General features: G+C 39.6%; 2 protein-coding genes across 2 annotated transcripts; one reads left to right on the top strand and one right to left on the bottom strand.

The window, feature by feature from the left end:
• Window positions 1–2,718: 2,718 nt before the first annotated feature.
• K441DRAFT_727912 (uncharacterized protein) lies at window positions 2,719–3,495 on the top strand (the record flags this gene model as incomplete). The annotated part of the gene is made up of 2 exons (XM_067654164.1): window positions 2,719–2,853; window positions 3,029–3,495. Coding segments are annotated over 2 exons (237 nt in total), but the record flags the coding sequence as incomplete, so codon positions are not given.
• K441DRAFT_615376 (uncharacterized protein) lies at window positions 3,406–5,967 on the bottom strand. The gene is made up of 2 exons (XM_067645713.1): window positions 4,667–5,967; window positions 3,406–4,613 (listed from the first exon to the last, which is right to left on the bottom strand). The coding sequence occupies exons 1-2, from the start codon at window positions 5,483–5,485 to the stop codon at window positions 3,759–3,761; spliced, it is 1,674 nt and encodes a 557-aa protein (XP_067501559.1). The 5' UTR covers window positions 5,486–5,967; the 3' UTR covers window positions 3,406–3,758.
• Between the last annotated feature and the right edge of the window lie 17,093 nt (window positions 5,968–23,060).

Genomic DNA, 23,060 nt, shown 5'->3' with positions numbered 1-23,060 from the left:
GCCACAATTTTTTTCTTGACGTTCCGAATTAGGAAGGAGCTGGTATCAAAGATGGATTTTGGCTCTCTATGACGAGAGTGTAGATATATGACATCATAATAGCCACCTAGTGTGGTGGTGATATATAGGATATATAGGATTACTGCTTCTGCCCGCTACCTCGCCCACTACCTCGTCCAGCACCTCGCCCAGCACCTCGCCGTGACTTCTTTCCTTTTGATGACTTAGCCTGCTGCTGCTGTAGCTCCTGCTGCTGTTGTGGCTCTTGTTCGGGCTCAATAAACGTCTTATTGAGTAGCTTAATTGGCAGGCGGCGTTGTAGTTTTTGTTGTGGCTCTGGAGGTGGAGCTTGTGGTGGTTTGGGAGGTGATTTGGGAGGTGGCTCTTGGGGTAGTTCTTGAGATGGTTTATAAGCTTCTTGTATCGCGAATATAGCGGTAAGAGCAGCGCCAGCAGCGCTCTTAGCTGCAGGTGCCTTCTTTAGAGCACGCTGCCGTGGCTTTAGCTTTGGCTGTGGCTCTTCCTCCTTAATATCAGATATGTCCTCCCAATCGTGCTGCGGAACTTGGTGTTCTGGTAGCCCTGGTCGACGTAGCTCATCTAATAAGCCTTCGCGATACTCGTTGCCTCCCTTAAGCCTTATTATCTCCTGTATATAGCGAGGGATCCTCTTAATCTAACGCTGGATTCGCCACTGCTCTAGCTCCCTCTATACTTTATACCAGGCTTTTAAGCTGTTAGGGCGCCCTTCTTAGTAGTAACTCTTTTAAGGTATGGCCACGCTGGCTCTATTATATTTATATTAGGCGAATTGCCACACTAAGTAAGGCGTTAAACTTCTGCAGCGCTTATTAAAAGGTTATAATATTTAGCAACGTAAGAGGGAGCCTTATATTCTTAAATTAGCGTATTTAGAAGACTTTTTTTTAGAAAGCTTAAGCAAACGGAATTAGCTTTAGCGTAAGAATAAACGTTATATAGTAATACCAATTAACTCCTTTGCTATTACCTCTTATAAGCTTACCGTGCCTTTTATCCCATTTCTATATAGGTTTCTTGCCTATAAGGTTTTAAATTCCCGTTCTCCTTATGGCAGTAGTAAGCTCCCATTCTACTCTCGCGATAGGTTTAAGTTCGGCGTTAATTCTAATAAGATTAGCTATTGCAGTAGCTCGTTAATATATTATCTTAGGGGTCTAAATATAGCAGGGGCCCTTTCTATAATATAAAAAGCTGCCCTAAAATATAAACTCTAAATAGCCCTTCTACTGAGGTCTTATTATAGATCTAAGAAAGCGTTTTTTTGGCTGCCTCTATACATAATAGCCTTTAAGGCGATAGCTAAGAATAACTAAAGTCTTATTACTCTAGATAATGTTTATCTAATCCTTTAACTTCTAGTCCTTATAGCGAAGGTAGAACTTAAACCTATCCTTTTTTATCTACGCTAAAAGACCGGGCTTATGAGTAGGCTTAGTCTTATAGAAGTTCTGCGACTTAAGGATTTGCTATATAGTTTTAGCGCTAATATTAGTGTTAAGACTAAATTGCTTAGTACTCTTTTCTCTGCTATAGTGGTTATAACGGACCTTCTTAATAACTTCTCAAATCTTAGTAAACGTACATTTAGTTAGACGACCTAATTAAGGTGTATCTTTAAGGTAGATATTAAGAATTGTGCAGCTTTTGGCCTTATTAAAGCCGCGTTTCCATGCTTCTTAGACGACCGATTTAATACGGGAGACGCTTATTCTAGTAGCGGCTTAAATATCGGCATTTATACTGCCATAAATCTTTATAGTAAGGGCCTAAGCCCCTTATACAGATGTCGTATAAGTTACCTATTATAAATAGTAAGATATAATAAGGATTTGATGTATTTTATAAGCTTATAGAGTAGAGTATTAACCCAAGGTGCGCACCAAGCATCGCTTACGCCACTCTAAGCCACTAAAGGCTAGCGCACGCCACCACGACAAGGGAGGGGGCCAGGAACTTTTGACCTCTGCCTCCGTACCCCTAACCTCCCCCTTCGTTATAGGAAACCTTTATTACCTTCTCCCCTTTAACAGCCTCCAGATATTCTTAATTGGGTTTAAATTAGGGGAATTCGCCGGCGAACAAGATTTAGTATTTTAGGATATAAGATACAAGGCTCTCTTGCTCTCCCTCTATTATTTTATATTATCTTTCTATTCTGGTGGCTTCTATATGCATTTATAATACGAAGAACTGTACTTTGTTTGGCCTAAACCCACGCCAGCGCTAGCAGGGAGGGCGGCAGCCCGCTCACCCCCTTGTAGATTGCGGCGGTATGACGCTGCTCCCTGGTTTGATCGATGCCCACGTCCACATGCTCCCAAACAACAACGAGAGCACCCACCTCCTCAAGCACATGGCCGAATGCGGAGTCACCATAGCCCTAGATGTGGACCACCTGCCAGCTGCTGTCCGAAATGCTTTCCGCAGACAGGCGGGGCTGGCAGATCTCCGCTTTGCCGGTTCGTTCGCACTTCGAGCGGGAGCACGCACAGCCGGATGGGCCAGCTTCCCAAAACCCATCTCGGCGACAGCACGGGCAAGCCGCGCAGTTCGTGCAGGAGAGAATCGACGAGGGCGCCGACTTTACAAGATGGTAGCGGACATCCCAGGCCCAACTCGAGATCCTGAACGCCTTGGCCACTGAAACGCGAAAGCAAGGCAAACCCACCGTTCTAGCTGGCGCAAGAAGCGAAGGCCGATATCGTCACCCACGTTTCACTGGGTGAGGCCTTCGACGAAGCCACCGCGGAGCTCGTGGCGAAAGAACAGCGCGTTTCCGTCCCCACGTTGGCCATCGCTGAGATGATGTTGGTAGGGGGGGGTACTTGGGCAGTCTCTTTGAGCTCAGCGACGTGTCACGTGACAGCGCGCGGGCCATCGTGTAGATATCCTCTCGGGGTCTTCGAGCCCCTGAGATTCTTCCTCATAGAGTATCATATGTATCATTCCATCAGCCTGCTCAGTGCCCTGACAGATGATACCAAAGTCGGGTAGAAACCCAGGTGTTTCTTATGAGCCAGCTCGGAGTTCCGTGGCTATGCTGCATCGGTTTGATGTGCCTATCCTTGCTGGAAGGGATTCGAACTAGAGCTAGATGGCCCCATACCGCATGGGGAGGGACTCCATCATGAGCTCGAGTTGCTGACTGGTGCTGGACTATCGCCCTTGGAGACCTCGAGAGCTGCGACATCGCTACCAGCGAAGCATTTTGGTCTGGAAGGTCGAGGCATTATTGAACCCCGAAAGACCCGATTTAGTCCTTATTTCTGGGAACCCAGTAGAGGATATCAAAGCCACCAGACTGGTTAAGCGGGCCTGGCCTGATGGGGCTGGAATTGTATTGGGAAATTAGAGGAAAGGGTTGTGAGGTGGTTTTATTAGAAATCTAAGTTCAATTTATCTACAACTTGCGAGCACTGGGCTTGTTAAAGTAGCAATGTCTATTTATCACAAGAAAACTGGTGGAATAATGAGGTGTACTCGGCAAATTGCCGACCTTAAATCGTAAACCGAAAGATCTAAGATCTATCACGTGGTAGATACATATATATATACAACAAAGGTTAAGAATTTTCAAGAGGCAAGTCTTAATCAGCATACATCGTGGAATGGGCCATCCTCAAAGGAGGTGCAGACAAATAGAAGTGAAGTCCACGCTCACGTTATTCAAAATTACGACGACGCACTTCCCCAGATGCACTTTTAGGAGATTGCACTCAATGTTTGTGCATCCCAAGATGCTTCCTGACGTGCTTGTATCCAGCGGGGACGGTTACTGTGGCTGTATTCGTTATAGTTGTGTATACCGTAGAGCCGCAAGTTTCTGGAGAAGCCGTAACGTAAACGGTAGGTGTGAAGGTGACGGTGATTGGAAGGCCGCAAGTGGCGACTCCGGAGGACGGCAGGGTAAATGCGGAAGTCGGAGCAATAACAGAATCCGATGCCTGCGCGCTGGATGCAACGGCTGCGACGGAGCTTGCACCTGCTGCGATGCTACCGAGTGTGTAAGACTGTACGTACGACATGTATGGGGTAGAAGCAGCAGCCACATTCTCAGACTCCTGTGGGCTCGATATCATGCCAGTAGAACCGGCAGCTACCGATGTATTGGCGTTTGAAGGTACCACTCCATAACCGCCGTTTCCAGCGGAGCTAACAGTAGAGGTAGATAAAGCGGGTGTGGAGCTAAGCGTTACAGCCATCGCGCCAACAGAAGATGGCGATGCGATACTACTATAGGCGAGGGAAATAGAAGCAGAAGATGCTGCAGCAGGTGTGGCGCTTGAAGCGCTGATAGCGGTGGCGCTACAGCCTGCTCCAGTCACCTTCGTAGCATCCGCCGGGCCAGATTGAATAGGATTGCAACCAGGGAGAGCGGTGAAGTGGGTGCCGTCGTCACCTGGGAACTCGGGGGTTGCGGAGCAGGACTTGAAGTCTGCATCGGAGTCGCTGTTAACGTTCTCAGTGCCAAAGCAAGCTTCCATCTCCGTCTGGCCACATCCGCATCCACAATTGCAGTAACCGGTATCAGCGGTTGCCTTGCCAAGAACACCCTTTTCCCAGCCATTGAGCTATGGAGGCAGTATTAGCATTTGGGCTAGAACATTGGTTGGTGAGGACTTACAAAATCCGCATGAAACCCGTAGCCGGTTGGATCTCCCATAGCCAGAACCCATGGAATAGAGTCGGCGCCGTATTGATTGTCGAAGGCTGAGACATCATACCAAAACTCAATGAAGATGCTAGGGAACCTTGCAACCCGGAATCCCGAGGGACAGGCCGCCAAGTCTAAGCCGCCCGCGGTTGGATATGCCATATGGGCCGAAGGGTTCGACGGATCCAGATCTTTACCATTCCAGCAACTTGGGAATGTCAATTGAGCAGCGAAGCCGTCCGGGCAGGAGGTGAAGCCTTTTGGAAATCCAATGGCGTTGATATCCTGGTAATTGGGCTGCTTGCAAGACCACTGAAGCCCAGGACCATTGTTTGTGCCAACTACACCATCGTCGTGGCGCAACATGGCATTGCCAGCTATCATCCTGAAATTTTCGGGAAATTCGCTAACATTCGCCTTGACATTTCCTGGATCGCCAAACTTGTAGTAGATTTTAAGATACGTGTCTGGTACACGGTAAAACCCCGTACCATTTCCATTCCAGAATAGGGTCGGGCGCCAATAGTTGCTCTTGTCAGGCTTAATGCGAGCCGTGGTGCAGTCGGCAGCCTGGGTGTCCGCAAAGCTCATGCTCGCAGATATATGGTTACCACCATCGAAGGAGTGCAGGTGTGGCGATTCGACGCCGGGAAACAGAGCGGGATCAAGTCTCTGGTAGCTCATAGATGGGCCGCCGCGGTTGTAGAAGCTGAAGTAAGGTCCATGGCAGTCAAAAGCAGCACCGGTCGCAGCAAAGCTAGCCGCCAGAGCAAAAGCGTAGGTCTTCATAGTTGCATACGTTGCGATAATGTAATCGAGAGGGAGGTTCGATATGGGAATACGCTATTGAAGGAATGGATTCCAATGAGGCTTAAACCGAGCAGGAGAAACGAATGTGGGAGCTGGTGAAATGAATGGAGCAGAGTCTCGGACTCGTAAAGAACAATTGAATGAATGAATGGAGCGGCAAGAAAGAATAGGTATTCCTGTACCTGCAGCCGGGAAAGAGAGGCAAGGGACGAAACACATGATGGGCGAAACAAACAGACTTATAATAGTGATCTAAAAGCGGTGACTCAGGGGAGAGGGGCATTGGGGAACCTAGAAGGGGCCGAGCATGGATCTATTCTGGATTCGGTCGCATGCTTACAGGGAAATTGGCAGGAGCTGAGCGAGAGTCCTCTAACATCGACACAAACAGAGGAGGCTTTTTGGGGCTGACAATGTCATGTTTTCCATGAAACGAAAACGAAAGGAAAAGAAACAGCGGACAGGATGGCATCGTGAGGATAGCCGCAATTGATTTTTCGCAATTTGTGGATGAGAGCTTTGTTTGCCAATCGCCTGTCGAATAGAGGAAAGGTGCAAAGCGCCAAGACGCGAATCGCCTGTGGCTTGTTTCTCAAGCAGTGGAGCGCAAGATCCTTACCCACTCGCTTAAAAAAAGGAGATACGTAAGAGTGGCTAATGTTGAAACAGCCAGTTTATGCGCAAATTCCTTAATAATCACTAACGTACGGAGTAGGTAATAAGTTATAACGGTGGGCCACTACCGCCTTCCTAATAAAGTATATTGCTGTTTTTAAAATTAAAATATTAAACAACTTTATTATATTTTAAATACTTAAACTTATAAGATAATAAGCTCCGTACTACTTAGCCACTAAATAAATCCTAAAAGGTAAGCGAGTAACTAGTAAAATGCTAGGCATGGCTATACAGAACAATATATATTTGTAAGATAACTCTATTACCTAATATAACTAAATTAAAAATATTTTACTACTACTATATAATGCCCCGCTAGCCACTATAACTAAATAAAGAAAAGAAAATATAAAGCGTTATTATTACCTAGTATTTTAAGCTTTATAAATATTAAAAGACTTATAATATACGGATCGTTAATACCCCCTAACGAAAAATTTAACCCAAGTTTATAAAAACTTAACTTAAGTTTATAATTAATAAGCCAACTAATTAACCTAAAGCTTTAATTTAAAGCTTTATTATATAGAGCTTAATTACTATATACTAGTAGGTATGGATTTACTTTACAAATTCTATGCCTCCGCTGTGCTTTATAGTAGGGAGTAAGCTTTAGGTAGAGCCTTATATAAAGCTTTAGTAGAGCCTTATATAGAGCCTTATGCAGAGCTATATGCAGACGTGTAGATATATAGACATACAGATATGTAGACGTGTAGATATGCAGATATGCTTTAAATAGAGCTTTAAGCTTAAGGGGGAGACCCCTTTTGCGCACTACGTAGGCAGAGCTCTTATAGGGGCTTTGGTAGAGTATTTGGTGGAGCTTTTATAGAGCTTTATATGGAGGTTCGTATAGGGCTTTTATAGAGCTTTGTAGAGCTTTTATAGGGCTTTTATAGAGCTTCGGTAGGGCTTTATATAGATCTTCGGTAGAGCTACGTGCAGAGCTTTAGCAGAGATTTGTGTAGAGTTTTAGTAGAGCTTCGTGCAGAGCTTCGGTAGGGCTTTGTGTAGAACTTTAGTAGAGCTTCGTGCTAAGCCTTGTGCAGAGCTATATACAGGCGTTTGCTCGGGCGATTAACTATAAAGACGTTTGTAGAGACAATCGTATAGGCAATTATATAGATATTTAATTAATTAATTGTATAGGCGTTCGTAGAGCCGTACGTAGAGTCGTTTAATTAATTAACTATATAGGCGTTCGTACGGGCGATTGTGTAGACGTTTGTTAAGCCGTTTGTAGAGCCGTTTATAGAGACGGTTATATGGCGATTAATTGTATAGGTGGTTATACGGCCAATTGCAGAACCTTCCTAGTATATTAGTGCTGCGTGTTAGTAGAGTTTTAGACCTCTATATAGGGCTTTAAGTAAACCTTTAAGTAGAGCTTCAAGCAGAGCTTTAAGGGGGAGACCCCCTTAGACCCCCCCTATATACTACGCGCTCTATTTACTACGTGGGCAGAGCTCTTATAAAGGCTTTAGTAGAGCTTTTGTAGAGCTCCGTGCAGAGATTTATATAGAGCTTTAGTAGAGCTTTATGTAGAGCCTTTTGTAAAGCCATATATAGGTATACAGTCGTTTATACGGACGATCAATTATAGATATTTAATTAATTGATTGTATGGGCGTTTTGTATAGACGCTGTTACGGGCGTTTATATAGGTAATTAATCGATTAATCGGTTAATTATATAGATGTTTGTAGAGCCATTTATACAAGTGCCTGATTAATTATATAGGCATTTAATTAATCAGTTGTAGAGCTGTATATAGAGACGATCGCATAGGCGTTTGTATAGACGTTTGTATAGACGTTTATATAGGCGTTTATATAGGCGGTTATACAGCCAATTGCAGAACTCTCCTAGTATATTAGTGCTGTATATTAGTAGAGCTTTGGAGCTCTATATAGGGCTTTAAGCAGAGCTTTTATTAATAACTTAGGTAATTAAGGCACTAGTATAGCAATATAACGCGCGCAAGCCTGCACGATTAGTAGCCTATAAATAAGAATTTAAAGCTAGGGAAAGGAAAGGAGACGAAGAGCAGCGCCGCTTAATGTTTTATAAGATTTTCGCGTTACGTAACCGCAATATGCGGCAATTTGTGGCAACTTGCTAGTATAGAGGACTATAAAGTTCTGCCAACTTCTGCCAGTGCCATAATATTACCCCCCCCCCCCTAGTAAAGTATGTCCTTAGGCTTTATATATCTATATTACCCCTATAGGGCGTTTTTATCCTTATATTCTTCCAGTAGCTTATTGTCTTTATTATACTAGTACTTTATTTACTCGTCTAGGTACTTTAGGGGTCCTAGTTTATTAGGGTAACGGCTATAAAATTCTTAAAGCTAATAGGGACTGCTAATAAAGTTCTATATAGAGTACTAAGTAGGATCTAGGTTATAGCCTTTCTAACTAACGCGGTATTTTAGTGTTCTCCTTACTAGTTTATAGGCTAGTATTTCTTTAATTTCCTATTTGTTGTTACCATTAACTTAAATTAGTAGGGGGGGGTTTTTTTTATCTAGGTAATAGGTTGCCCGTAGCTTTCTATAGCTTATTTAGTAAGAAAACGGGGTAAACCTATATTAAATTTAGGAGCTTTACCTTGTATAAGTTACCCCTTTTTTTAAGGACCTTATATAGTCCTGCTATCTAATAGTTTAGCTTACGGCTAGGTTGTTCCGTCTTTTAGTTCTTTATTATAACCTAGACCATATTACCTATAGTAAAGTTAGGTTTGCGCCTATACTTATTTATTTACCATTCTATTAATTTTTAAGCCCTTTTTAGATTTATATAGGCTACTATCTAGGCCTTTTTTAAGCGCTTAGCGTACTACTAGGCTTCCTTATAAGATAGTTTTTCTTATATAGTCTAGGGTTCTTTTAGTTTTTTCCAGTTAAAGCCAGTATAGGGTAAGTAGCCTAGTTCTAGTTAAATAGGGGCAAATCTAATAGAGTTATAGGGTAAGGTCGCCTAGGTATAGTCTATAAGGAGTAGTAGTTTAGCCTAGTTATTTTAGAAGTAGTTAATAAAGGGCTAGAGCCTCTAATCTAGGTATTAGTTTATAATCTCCGTCTAACTATCTATTTAGGGGTAATATGCTATAAAAAGCTTTAGCTTAATACCTAGGATTTAGGTAAACTTGTTTTAGAAGGCTAATATAAACTACGGCCTATAATTAGAAACGATAGTATCTAGTAGTCCATAAATTTAGTAAACGTAGTAGATATATAATCGGGCCGCCTCTTTAGTATTAATATTCTTATAATAGGGAATTAAGAATAGGTATTTGCTAAAGTAGTTAACTAAAATTATAACTATATCGTATCCGTTACGGTCTAAAGGCAGTTTATAGAAATCTATAGAAATATACTACTAAGGGCGTTCTAGTATTAGAAGGGGTTTTAATAGTCCTAGTGTTACGGGGCGGGGGCAGTGGCTATAAGACGTATGTATTTGAGGAGTCTACAAGACGTTACGCGATCGATCGTAAGGGTCGAGGGCGTAAGGAGGTGATATACTGTCACGGAACGAGGGCAGTGGCTACAGAGCGTATGTATTCGAGGAGTCTACAAGACGTTGCGCGATCGATCGTAAGGGTCGAGGGCGTAAGGAGGTGATATACCTACGCGTAGCTGACATAAGCTGTACGCGAGGTGTACGCGAAAGCACGGGGCTCTCCTATAGAGGCCCCTGCGGTAGGGTTCCGTAACACTACCCCTCCTCCTATAAAGGCGGAGCTCCGGCGACGCTGTGGTTACTATATATATATAAAAGGGACACTTAGGGTATAGAAAAGAAGAAAGGGGGGTATTACTAAAGGCTTAAAACAACGTTATATAATAAGGCTTAGTATCTAAGAATCCGACTAATTAGACAACTTTAACCGCCGGTTAAAGTTCCTAGACATCTTAACAATATTCCAGTTATATAATTGCACTTTACTATAATCTAATAGCAATCTAACGGCAATTTGCCCCTACGTAGTAATATATAACGGTTTAACTCTATAAGGGCTCCTATAGAGGATTAGGTATAAAATCTCTGCTTAGGCCCGGTTTCTATAGGTTTACATAATAAAAGTCGCTAATTAAATCCTTTACATTTTAAAAGTCTTCCTATAGTTGCCATTTTGGCTAATCTATGTCGAATCCTGTATATATAGCTCTATAGTAGAGCCGTCGTCCTCTGCCTTTGCTAAAGTATTTAGAGTTAATAATTCGTTTAACAGTCTACTCCTCGTAGTTCTTGTCTTCGTTCTTATCTCAAATTAGTACTAGTAGGGGTTTAGGCTATATCTACCCCGGTAAGGGGTTAGGCTAGTAAAGGTGTAGTAGCTATAAGTAAAATATAGGCTATATCCCGCGGGTAGCTAGGGTAGGCGGGAGCTCTAGCTTGTATACGGCTCCCCTGTTAATAACTTATTTAATTAGGTAGGGGCCAAGGTTCTTATAATTGAGTAACTTTATAGGCCTCTACGTAGAGATATTACGTATATTTAGCTATACCCAGTCGCTAACACGCATCTCTAGTGGTGGCGTTCTATAACGGTCAGTAAAGTAGGCCTGCTTTACTTAAGCCTAGGCCATTTCTCCCTTATAGTAGTTAAGTAGATTTTTTATATGGTCTGCATGCTAGTCGGCAAGTAGCATCTTAAGGCGTTTTCTATATGGCAGTTTCTTATTAATAGGTTCTAGTGGTTCTATGCCGGATTAGGGGTAATATCCCTTATTCGCGAAGAATGGGGTAAGTCCTATAGTAGTTAAGACGTAGTTATTTGCTACGAATTTACCTAGTAGGAGGTAATTTACCTAGTCATCTTAACTATAGGCGACTACCTGTCGTAGGTACGCTTTTATGCTAGCATTAGCGTTTTTTAGTTGCCCAGCAGTTTTATAGTAGAAGGATGTAGATATCTTAACGGAGATGCCAAGGCGTTGGCAGATTCGTCTCTATATATTAGAGCCGAACTATATGCCTTAGTCGGACGTAATCGAGTCAGGTAACCTATGTAATTAGTAGATTTTATAGAGGAAGGCGTTAGTGACATTGCTAACAGCTACGCCTTCGGTTGGGACGTAGTAGCGCTCTTTTATAAGTTAGTATATTATTATAAGGATGTTCTTATAGGTACGGCCATGTCGCTTACAGGGTGGTAGGTCAATAACGAAATCTATAGCAATATCTGCCCATTGTCGTATAGGTACTGGTAGAGGGTATAGTAGTCCTTGGTACTTTATATTAAAGGCCTTAGCGCGCTTATAATCGTGGTAGGCGCCTATAAAGCGTTTAACTAAGTCTATTATTTTAGGCTAGAAGTAGTATTGGCTAAGAAGCTTATAGGTTTCTCCTCTGCCTAGGTAGCCGCTTAATTAGAGGTCGTAGGCTATTTAGATTAGTTGCTGTTATAGATTTTTTAAGTTAGGGATAAATAGACAGCCTCTATAATAGAGCCTATTTTCTTTTACTTCTAAGGCTGCTATATTAATCTGGCCTAAGCTTTAGAGTTTAGTTAGTAGCGTACGGGCGCTAGCGGTTTTTGCGGCAATAAGTTAATGCAGTAATAGGTTAATAGAGGTGTTATATACCGTAGTAATAAGCTCGCTAATTTTAGGAGGTAATTCTAGTTCTATAGTATAGAGCTAAGGTACAGTTGGCTCTATTATAGGTAGCATACCTAGGGCCAAATTCCGTGCTTTTAGGATCGTCTATTGTTGGAACTAGTTATAGGGGTTATCTTTAGACTAAGGAAGGTCTTATAAGCGGCGTATTAGGCTATTAGGCTTAGTACCTTATACTCCTAGCCTATATACGATTTTAAAGTTAAAACTAGAGAGGAACTCGTTCCAGCGTACTTAGCGTTAGTTTAGCTATTTTATAGTTATAAAGTACTTAAGGTTGCGATAATCTGTAAGGACTTTAGTTGGCTAGTCAGGTTCTGCTAAGGAAAGTTCCGGTTAGAATTCCTTAAACGCTTATATAATTGTAAGAAGTTCCTTATTATAGATCTCGTAGTTATATTCTTATGGTGTAAGCTTAGATAAATAAAATATAACTAGGTAGAGGAAACCGTCGTCGCCTATTTAGGAAAGGACGCCTACATTAATGTAGTCTAAGGAGTTAGTTTTAAAATAGAGTTATCGTCCTAGTATAAAGTGAGCTAGGATAGGTGCTTTAGTAAAAGCATCTTTAAGGTCTTAGAACGCCTTCTTATATTTAGGCGTCTAGATAAAATATAGATATATTTTTCTTCCTTTTACAAAAAGGCCCTTCGTTCGCATTATTGCTGTAAGTGGTGCTATAATACCTGAGAAGTTATATATAAATTTTTAATAGAAGTTGGCGAAACTAAAGAAAGCTTATATATCTTTAATGCAGTTAGGGGTTTGCTATTTAGTAATTATGCGTACCTTCTTAGGGTCTATATAGACACCCTTAGTAGTAATAATTAGTTTAAGGTATTTTACTTCTGTAACTAAGAATTCGTACTTCTTTAAATTAATATAAAGTCCTACGTCCCTAAGGCGCTGTAGGACCTTTTAAACGTGCTCGGTATACTTAAAAGGGTTATTACTATAAATAAGTATATCGTCTAGGTACGTAGAGCAGAAGTTATTAAGGTAGTCCTATAAGGCGTTATTAATATAGCTTTAAAAGCTGCCTGGGCCGTTATATACGCCAAAGGGCATAACAGTATATTCGAATTGGCTAAAGCGCGATACGAATGCGGTTTTCCATTTATTACCTTCTCGTATTTAAAGGCGGTTAAAGGCGGTGATAATATTAAGCTTGGTATAGATTTTAGCTTAGCTAAGCCGCTTAAGAGTCTTACGTATAAGCGGTATAGGGTATTAGTTCTTAATTATAATAGCGTTAAGTCCTCTATAGTTAACGCAGAATCAAATACCTCCTCCTAGCTTCTTAGTAAGGAGGATAGGGGCGGCTGCTAGGGATATGCTAGGGCAAATAAACCCTTTATTAAGGTGCTCGTTAATATACTTTTTAATAACTAGAAGTTCGTCTTTTAATATTAGGTAGGGTCTCTTATAGGGTGGCGTTTTTCCTTATTTAATATTAATGGCATAGTTATTAGGTCGATGTGGGGGGAGTATATCTACGCTCTTTTATAAGCATATATTAATAAAGTTATAGTACCTCTTAGGGAGGAGCTTGCGGAGTTCCTTATTAATAAGTCCTTTTTTAAGCTTTATAAACTTCTTAAAGTTTAAAGGTAAAAGTCCGTAGAGTTCTACGGGGGCATCGTTTTCTAGAAGGTCGACTATATCTATCCTATTACTATAGAGGACATAGTCCTATTCTTTATTAAGCTTATATAGTCGTAATTAGGAGGCTGCGGTAACGGTCTAGCCTTTCCTATATACTATACGGTAGAAGGCCGCGGCACTTACGTAGTAGTAGTTAGTTATAGGTAGGGTAATAAGGGGTTCCTTAGGTTGGTATCCTAGGGAGTAGATAGAGGCGGCTAGGCCATATCCTAGGTAGGTCTCTCTACAGTATTTAGAGTTAAAGGTTACTTCTCTCTTTTTCTAGTTAATGGCGGGGTTATATTATTCGAGCTAGTTTATTTTAAGGATAATAGGGTAGTTAGTAAGTGGTGTAATATAGGCCCAGAGTTCTTCCTAGTGCCCATTTATATCTAAGTAGAGTTGTACTATATAGGTAATCTTCTGTGCGGTATAACTACCGTTAGCAAGTTATAGGGCGCGGGCTTTAGTAAGGGGTAAAGTAGGTAGGTTATAAGTGCGCACGAATTAGATATCTATAAATTTATTAGTAGCTCCGCAATTAATTATAGAACGGCTTTTATATTATTTTTTGGCAGTAGTTCCTATTACGGGTAAAACTATCTATTTCTATCCATTTATCTTTACTAAGTTATCTATTAAGCAGGCCAATATATAGATCCCCTTATTATTAGGGCGTCCTAACCTATAACTTAGGGCTAGGACTTAGCGTTTTCCATTTCCGTATCCGACTCTACCGCTATTACTATATCTTCGTCTTATACGGTAGTAGCATATAGCGACATATTTGGTGTTTAAGGTACTAGGTTAGGTATTAGGTGGCGGCTACTAAACCTAGCTATTAGGCAGTTTAGGCTGTAACTATAACAGCCTTTTTAATAATATTTATAGCAACGCTTTAGCTTCTAAAGTAGCTTATGTTTTCCGTCTAGTAGCTTCTACGGGAAGGTTAGTATAGAAAGGTTAATATTAGGACCAGTAGTATTGCTTAGGGTAGTGGGCGTTAGTAGTTTGGTAGGTCCGGAGGGCTTTTATAGGGAGGTCTTTAGGTAAGGGTTTACAGTAGCAATCTAATTTAGTTATCGTTTAATCTTCCGTATAGCTGCTACCATATTATAAACATTATTATAGTTATAGCTGGCGGCTACATAACTAAGGCAATAAGTAACTTTTTTAAGGAGATCTTCCTAGTCTTTAGTATCGTCTTAGGTAAGAGCTCTGGTATATTCCTAGAATTTAACATAGAACTCGTTAAATAATTTAGTAGGGCTCATCTTTAGGGCACGTAGTTTAGCTTGGTTGGTAGCTAGTAGGTTATAGTCGCGGTATATTAGGCTAAGATCATTAAGGACTTTTTAGTAGGACTGCCACTTTTAGGGGCTATTAGTCTCCCATTAGGCGAAGAGTCTATTAAATAGTATACCCTTTATTCGCCTAATAATGTAGCTAATCTTAGTATCTTCCGTAGGAAAAAGGCAGGCGCTCTAAGTTAGTTTCTTATAGATTTATATCTTTTAGTAGCTATATTCTTTGCGGTCTCCCTAGAAAACTTAGGGATTAAGGTAACGTATATTAAACCCTACGGTAGCAGCTTAGGTTTAGTTATTATAGCTTTCGTCATTACTTTAATAGGGGTTCCTGTTGTTAGATAACTTATATAGAGCTATTTATTAATAAAATAGGTTAATTAATTAATGATCTTAAGTCGTCTTAACTTGATCGTTAATCTAACCTTTAAGCTACGAAGAGACTTTACAGTGCACGGGCTCCGTACACGTGACTCGTGCACGTGACCTACGCCTTTAAAGAATACAGATTATCTAACACACCCCCTTAGCTTTAAGCTCTTTAAGGTCAAAGCTAGCCACCTTCTCGTATCCGTTAATAAGTCAATTAAACCGTAATCTCATCTAAATCCTTCCGTCTTGCTCTAATACTATCCCTAAGGTCCTCTAATTACTTCTCCTTATTCAGCCGCTCCTTAATATCCACTATCCCGATTATATTAACGAAGCTTTAAAACCTCTACTTAGGCAGGGCCTTCGTAAGTCCATTAGCAATTATATCCTTTATCACTATCCATTGAAATTATACTCGTTTTATTGCGTATTCCTAATATAGCCAGTGTTAATAGATGTTAACGTGTTAGAGCTTCGTAATTAGCTTTACCGTATCTTCTATAATTAGTTAGAGCGTCTATATATTGTTATATTTAATAATTAAGGGCTTATTTAGGTATAACGTTATTACTTTAAATAGCCTACTAATAAAGATAGCTTCCTTTACTGTCTGTAATAGGGCTAATAACTTAGCTTCTGTGCTTAACGTTGTAACAGTACCTTGCTTATTTGCTCTCCAGGCAATCGGTCCCCTAAATAGCTTTATAATATATCCTTATAAGCTCTTTCTATTAACGGAGTTATCCGCAAATAATGCGTCGCTAGCATAGATAAATAATTACGCTTTACTTCTACCGTCTCCGTTATCTTGTCCTTGGTTACGTATTCCTTTATCTCTTTCTTTACCGTTCATTCCTTCCTTATCTTCTCTATAGTAGATTACTCTACTCCTTATGCCATATAGGTACTAGATAACTCTGTTTACTGCTTAATAGTGCTCTTAGCTTAGGTCCTAATTAAACCTTACCAGCTATAATACTGCAAAGGTAATATCCGGACGCGTTATAGTGGCTACATAGAGTACTAAACCCAGTTTTCTCTAATATAGTATCGTAGAAGCTAGTAGGGATATAGGACGGACTAATAGGTCTATATTAGGGGACGGACGCGTTAGACAGATCAATTGGTAATTAGTAGGGAGGAGTTCCGATTCTGCCATAGGAGTATCTAAAAGACGCCCTTTAAGATCTATCTTGTACTAATTAGCTATCTTCTTAATATAGGCTTCCTAGGATAGCTATAAGAGCCTCTAGCTATAATTATATAGCATATAGATTCTTAGGAACCATTTTAGTTCGCTAAGGGTACTTATCTAGTATTCCTTACTTAGCTCCTTAATTACTTCTTAAGCTTTCTTCTTATCTATCTTTTAGTAGTAGAAGACAATATCATTAACATAAAAGAAGATAACTATTTTACCTTTTAGCATAACACACGGCTCCTAGGGTACTTCTTTAAAACCCAATTCGTTTAATAAGCTCGTGAGATTCTTCTACTATAATAGTAGTAATCGTTATAGTCCGTATAGGGCTTTTCTTAAGCGCAGTACTTTGTCTATCTTTCCTTTATTAAACCCTAGCGGTAGCTTTATATAGACAACCTCGTCGAAATCGCAATGGATAAACGTATTAACTGTATCTATCTGTGTCGTCTCTAGGTTAAATTTTACAGTAATCGCTATAAGGGTTCGGAAGGTTGTACTAGCCAATATAGTAGCTCTCGTAGGTAGGTCTCCTAGGGCCTATTAATTTCTATAGACTACTAAGCGTGCCTTATATTTCTAAAGAAATCTATACTTATCCGTCTTATAGACGAACACCTATATTAAGCTAAGGACCTACTATCCCTTTACGTACTTCTTATCTATTTCTTAAAACGACCTTATTTAATAATGAGATTGGAGATAGGCTTATTAAGCCTCTTAGAACTAATCTTAAAGAGGATATATATTAAGGTCCTGGATTAACTAGGGTAGCGGAGGTAGGTTCTTCCTATTTAATCTAATATTGCATATTCTACCTAATTTTAGCTTGCTATTATTAAGTCAACTATTAAGGTTAAACTTTCTTTCTACTAAGAAGGCGCCGTAATAGGCTAACGTGATCCTTTTAGTAACAAAGTCTTTAAACCTATTATCGCTAGCTTCCTTAAACAAGTCTTTAACTAAGTTATTAGACACCCCCTAAGTATTAAACGTATCTCCTGCCTAATAAGCGACGTCTTAATTAGTACCTTATATATCTAACTTTATAGAATACTTAACGTAAAAGGCATATAGAGATTCTTCGTCTTCTTCTATTAGAGGTGGTGTATAGTATATATCTTCAAGAGCTCTTACAAGCTTAAGATCTGCTAACTTATTAAAGGCTTAAACTGGCTCATCAACGTCATCGTCTTCCTCTTAAATTAACAGTTTAAATACTTCTTTATTGTCTTCTAAAAGGACCTCGTTCTTAGTCTAGGTATTAGGTAGTTAAATCTTCTTAATTAGTATATCTAATTTAGCGTATAGGTCCTCTAAGATGTCCATTTACTTACCGTTAAAGAACGTCTTTTTATTAAAGATAATATCCCTTATAGAGATAACAATACCCTTATATAGGATCTAGATCCTATAGATATTAGTAGAGTTATAGCTAATAAGATAGCCGATATAGGCTCGCGGATCTAGCTTACTTAGCCTTTTCTTCCTTAACTAGGCGTCCGACGTCATCGCGTATACCCTACAGCCGTAGGCTTTTAGGTGCGCTAGTTACGGCTTTCTTAATCTCCTATTAGCTAGGAAGGTATAAAACCTCTTATATAGTAATATCCAACCATTACTTTCCCGTGGCGTTTAATCTTAAAGGTAGACTATATAGTTAACTATCTCATTCTATAGGTCGTGTAGTAAATTAGCAGCAATTCTTATTACTTATGCTCTCTTAATAATTACACCCCCTAAGTGTTCGGCGGTACCGTTCTAAGCTTAGGTATATAGCGCTAAAGGCTTAAATATAATCCCTTAAGTCCGTAGCCATTTAAGGGTTCTCTTTCTCCCTAGCTCGTTATCTAATCTAATAGTATTAACCTTAAGGTTATACCTTAGACAAATCCACTAGATAAAACTTTAAACACTTATAGTATCTCCTTCTCCTTATTATGCGTCGTTATAAAGTACGGGAAGGATCTTCCTAAGTAGGTATTATAAATAAGTATAACTCGTATAAATCTAGTATATACTTCCTTAAGGTCAGTCCAGTTAATATAGAGGTTAAGATAGGGTTTATTAATCTTCTGTTTTAAGAACCTTCTTAAGACCTAACGCTTAATTTTGGCGAGACTGCACTATTAATATTCCGTCGTCTTTAGGCCTTAAAGCTTAACTCCTAAGGCGTTAAGACTTAAATAATAAAGGCTTATAGGTCCTAGATAACCTAGACGCAGATGCTATAAACATATATCTCCTTTTAAATCTAGACGAGCGTCTCTTAATAATACTCTACGCTTCTATTAGCGTAGTAGTCGGCTTATATTAAACGCTAACAAACTTCCTAGTCGGACGTATTTAATAGTCTATTATCTGTAACGTTCTTCCATTTAATATAGGACTAAGTCATCCTTTCGAACTAGATAATTGTTCTCTCCTTTATTATCCTAGTAGTACCCTTGTTTTTAAAGTAGATAGAACAACACTAGATTTATATTAAAGTCCGTACAAAAGGCAACGTCCTTAAGACGTAGGATTCCCTTACTCTTGTCTGGTTTTGTGACTTAGACAGTAACATCACTATAGCCTAGTATAGGCACTTCTAAGCTGCCGGCGATGACATATTTAAGTCTTAAAGCTTTCCTAAAGTTATAGAAACGAGAGAGGTTATTAAAGATATAGAGAGTGGTTCCTAAGTTAAGAATAGTTAATAGCTTTAGTAGATGGATTTAACCTGTATAATACGATTCTAGGAATATTACATTAGCTTCTTCCTTAATCTTAACTTTTTAACTCTTATCCTGTCGTTATTAAGCTTTATTAGCATCTAATTCCTTAAGCTTAAGTCGTTCCACTTAGGCAGCTAAATCCTTATTATACTCTACCTTTTTACGCACCTTCTTTATACGTGTACCCTCGGCATTAAATCCTTTAGGCCTTTTACACTTAAATAGATACCAACAGTTAGGAAGGGTATATCCCCTTATATCGCATACCAGGCATTTTAGGTTCTTCGACTTCTTAGAAGACGTCTCTTCGGTTAACTTTATCCCTGCCCTTTTTCGACTACGAGATAAGCTATTCCCTCTTCCCTTTTAGACCTCAGCAGCAATAGAGATATCCTCTTCGGACTCTCCTGCGAAGTCTACGTTAAATACACCCCCTCTAGTAGTCGAGGATGGTACGACTTTTAAGAGGTTTACGAATGCTTCCCGTAGCTCCATTGCTACTTTACAGTATTCTAATAAGTAAGCCTTTTTGGTATCATTGGCCTGTTTGGTGTATATAACAAAATAGGTTTCACTTATAGGTCATATTACATTTACAAGGTCCATAAGCCAGATCTTATTAGTTATCTATAGAAGGTCGTACTTCTCTACCATCTTCATTGCATATTCCCATCGGTTAAGCCACAGGGTAACCTTTGTCTGCTTGAGTCCCTTAAGTAATTCTATGTACTGTAGTTGTACCTTCCTCATTATAAAGTTCTTTAAGGGCTTAGTGTCTTCTTTTAAGCGAGTTAACCATTCTTTAACTGTAAGGGAAGGGTCGAGCAGCAGCTTCTTCTAAATCAATACTATAGACGTAATCTAGGTGCGGATCTGTTAAAGATGATCTTCCTGTCTTAGGAAATACTTCATATCCTAGTCGTAGTATCGTCTGCTATTGTTATACGCTTTCTGCTAATTCGTCAAGAGCTATGCATATAAGGTTGCATTCTCATTAAAATCTGTAACGTCTGGATGGGGTGGTTCTTAAAGTAGACCTTATTAAGGTGCTTCCTTAGCTGGGTTAACGTGGGCCCAAATTCGTTTGTCCACGAGGGCTTGTAGTTGCCAGATCCATTGCTCCCAGTCTTCTGGCTTATTGAGGATAATCGTGGTAGACGAACTCGACCTCGGTGGAGTCATTTGACTAATAGGCAAATGGGAATTGAGATGGAATACGTCGTCAGGATCGTCCTTGTCGTCAGGATCGTCCTTGTCGTCAGGATCGTCCTTGTCGTTAGGATCATCCTTTGACGACTGAGGTGGAATCTCGTGGAATCTCGTGGAATCTCGTCCTGTGACAATTGAGGTAGGATTTCGATCAGGGTCGTCTTGTGACGATGGGGTGTCAGAGTCTGACGATGAGGTAGAATTTCTTTAAATGACTGAGTAATAGCTGGATAGCTTCTTGTGTCGGCGGACCGGGCTCCTAACTGTCAGATAACTCATATAGAGCTATTCATTGATAAAATGGGTTGATTGATTGATGATCTTAAGTCGTCTTGACTTGATCGTTAATCTGACCTTTGAGCTACGAAGAGACTTTACAGTGCACGGGCTCCGTACACGTGACTCGTGCACGTGACCCACGCCTTTAGAGAATACAGATTATCTGACACCTGTTAGGTAAGGCAGCTTAGCGCTAACCCTCTGTTAAGTATTAAGTAGGTAAAGTTGCCGGGGGCATAGAGACTTAAGTGGCGTTATATACAGTAGAGAGGTATCTAGCGTTATTATAAATATACTCGTTAAGCTAAGATTATAGGTATTTAATTATACCTTCTCTTTTAGTGACCGTAGCAATAAGTGCGATCTTAGCCTTCTTTAACTATTAGATGTCGCGTTTAGACACGCGGAGGTTATCTTTAGTTTCTTAACGCGTGTTATCGGCAAGCGCCTTACAAGCTTATAGGTCTTGGATAATATCGCGATCTTAGGTAGTACGCATCTTAGCTTATATAAGCTTTAGGTGGTAGTTCTATAAAAGGCGGTAGTATTTATTAGGTTCTCGTGCTACCATTTTTATAAACGTCTCGGCGTCTCGTATTTCGATTTTAATAGGTAGTAGCCCTTTCGCTTACTTATCCGTAGTTATATAGTTAATAAAAGATAAGACATTGTTAGTGTCTATCTCCTTAGGGGTTAAGGCTAGGGCTAATAAATCGAATTCTCCTAGGATTAATTGGCGTTATAGGTTAAGTATAGGTATTAAATTGTTCTTTGGGTTTAATATAGTAGCTAGTAAGGAATATCGTCTTACTATTATGGGTTCCTTAGAAGTATAAAGTGAGGTAACTTATAGGCACGCTGCTTCTAGCAGCGCCTATAGTATTATAGAGACGTAGAATTGGTTATAGGCTGGGTGTCGGTAGTAAAAAGGCGCAACGTAATGTCATGGGGCGGGGGCAGTGGCTATAAGACGTATATATTTAAGGAGTCTATAAGACGTTGCGCGATTAATCGTAAGGGTCGAGGGCGTAAGGAGGTAATATACCTACGCGTAGCTAATATAAGCTGTACGCGAGGTGTACGCAAGAGCACGGGGCTCTCCTATAGAGGCCCCTGCGGTGGGGTTCCGTAACACCTAGGGTCTTATCTTATAAAATTATAAACCTACGGTAACTATTATAGTTTTACATATAACGGTTAATATCTATAACTATTCTAGGCTAGTAGTAATGGTTATTAATAATCTTATAGGTCTTATTTTTTTTTAAAATAGGTCGTAAAGACCTAGGTATATACTTTAGCGATAAGTTAAGTCCGTAAATTCTATTCCTTTACTACTACTAGTTATACCTAATACTTAAGCAGTCTATTTTTAAGGGACTATAAGCTAGTAATATCCTTTACCTTTTTATAGTACTCCTATGGAGAAGGGGCCATACGGTTTGCCTATAGTAGTTTATTAATAAGGTTAAGTTCCGTAGAGTTAATAGGGTATATCTTAGCTTCTAAAGATTTTATACTTAGTTCTGCCTATACCTAAGGGTTAAGGTACTCTAGTTATAGTAGCGTCTAGCTCTATAATAATATCTTTACGGCTACCTATTTGTCTAGGTCCTATTTATATCTTATAAGTATATTTATACAGTTAGTGGCGCCTAGCCTATATATAATTAGGAAGTTAAACTAAGATAAGGTATCTATTTAGCGCGCTTACTATTATTACGGACGCTTTAAGTACGATATTACGACTACTTAAAGAAGAGTTAGAAGAAGCTAGTTAGTTAATATAAGCACGGTCTAAGATGGAACCTATGGAACCATATAACAAGGAATAGTAAGCAGAGTTACGTAATATAATCTGTGTAATCTATATAATCTACAAGATCTATAATAGAGTAAATAGAGCAGACAGAGTAAATAAAGCAACGACTTTTATAGGAGTACGGTTATGTATTTAAGGACCCTTAGTCCCTACCTAGATAGTTCCTTCCTTATAGTAATTCTCAAAATACAATTAGAGTTAATCTATTAGACAACCACTCCACCAGTTATTATTACGTTATTAACTTACTTATAATACCTACATACCTAGCCTATTAATAAGTCCACCATAGTTTTTACTACAAGGCTCCGTTACACAATTACTACCATAGTTACAGTTTTAATAAGTTAAACAATATACCACCAAAAGCAGCCACCACAACGCCATTAATAGCGGCAACTACGTTAGGATTAGGTAACGACACCAGTATAGCAGATACTAACTTATAACAGCCTATAATAGTAGGATAGTTATAAGCAATAGTTAATTAATTAATAGGAGATAATGCGGCATTTAAAAATAGGATTAATAGGATAGGAGCAGTAAAGGTTAAGTTACTATCGATTAAAAGATTCTTAGAAGAAAGATTAAAGCTTAAAGGATTTCTTACGTAAATATACTTTAAGGTTGCGTAAGAAGGAGCAAAGCTAGTAATAACTATAGATTAAGTAGCATATGCGGGATTGTTCT

This window comes from Cenococcum geophilum, assembly GCF_001692895.1.
Source record: "Cenococcum geophilum 1.58 unplaced genomic scaffold K441scaffold_34, whole genome shotgun sequence".
Lineage (NCBI taxonomy): Eukaryota > Fungi > Ascomycota > Dothideomycetes > Gloniales > Gloniaceae > Cenococcum > Cenococcum geophilum.
The sequence above is the reverse complement of the archived record's forward strand: the minus strand, read 5'-3'. Positions and strand labels throughout refer to the sequence as shown.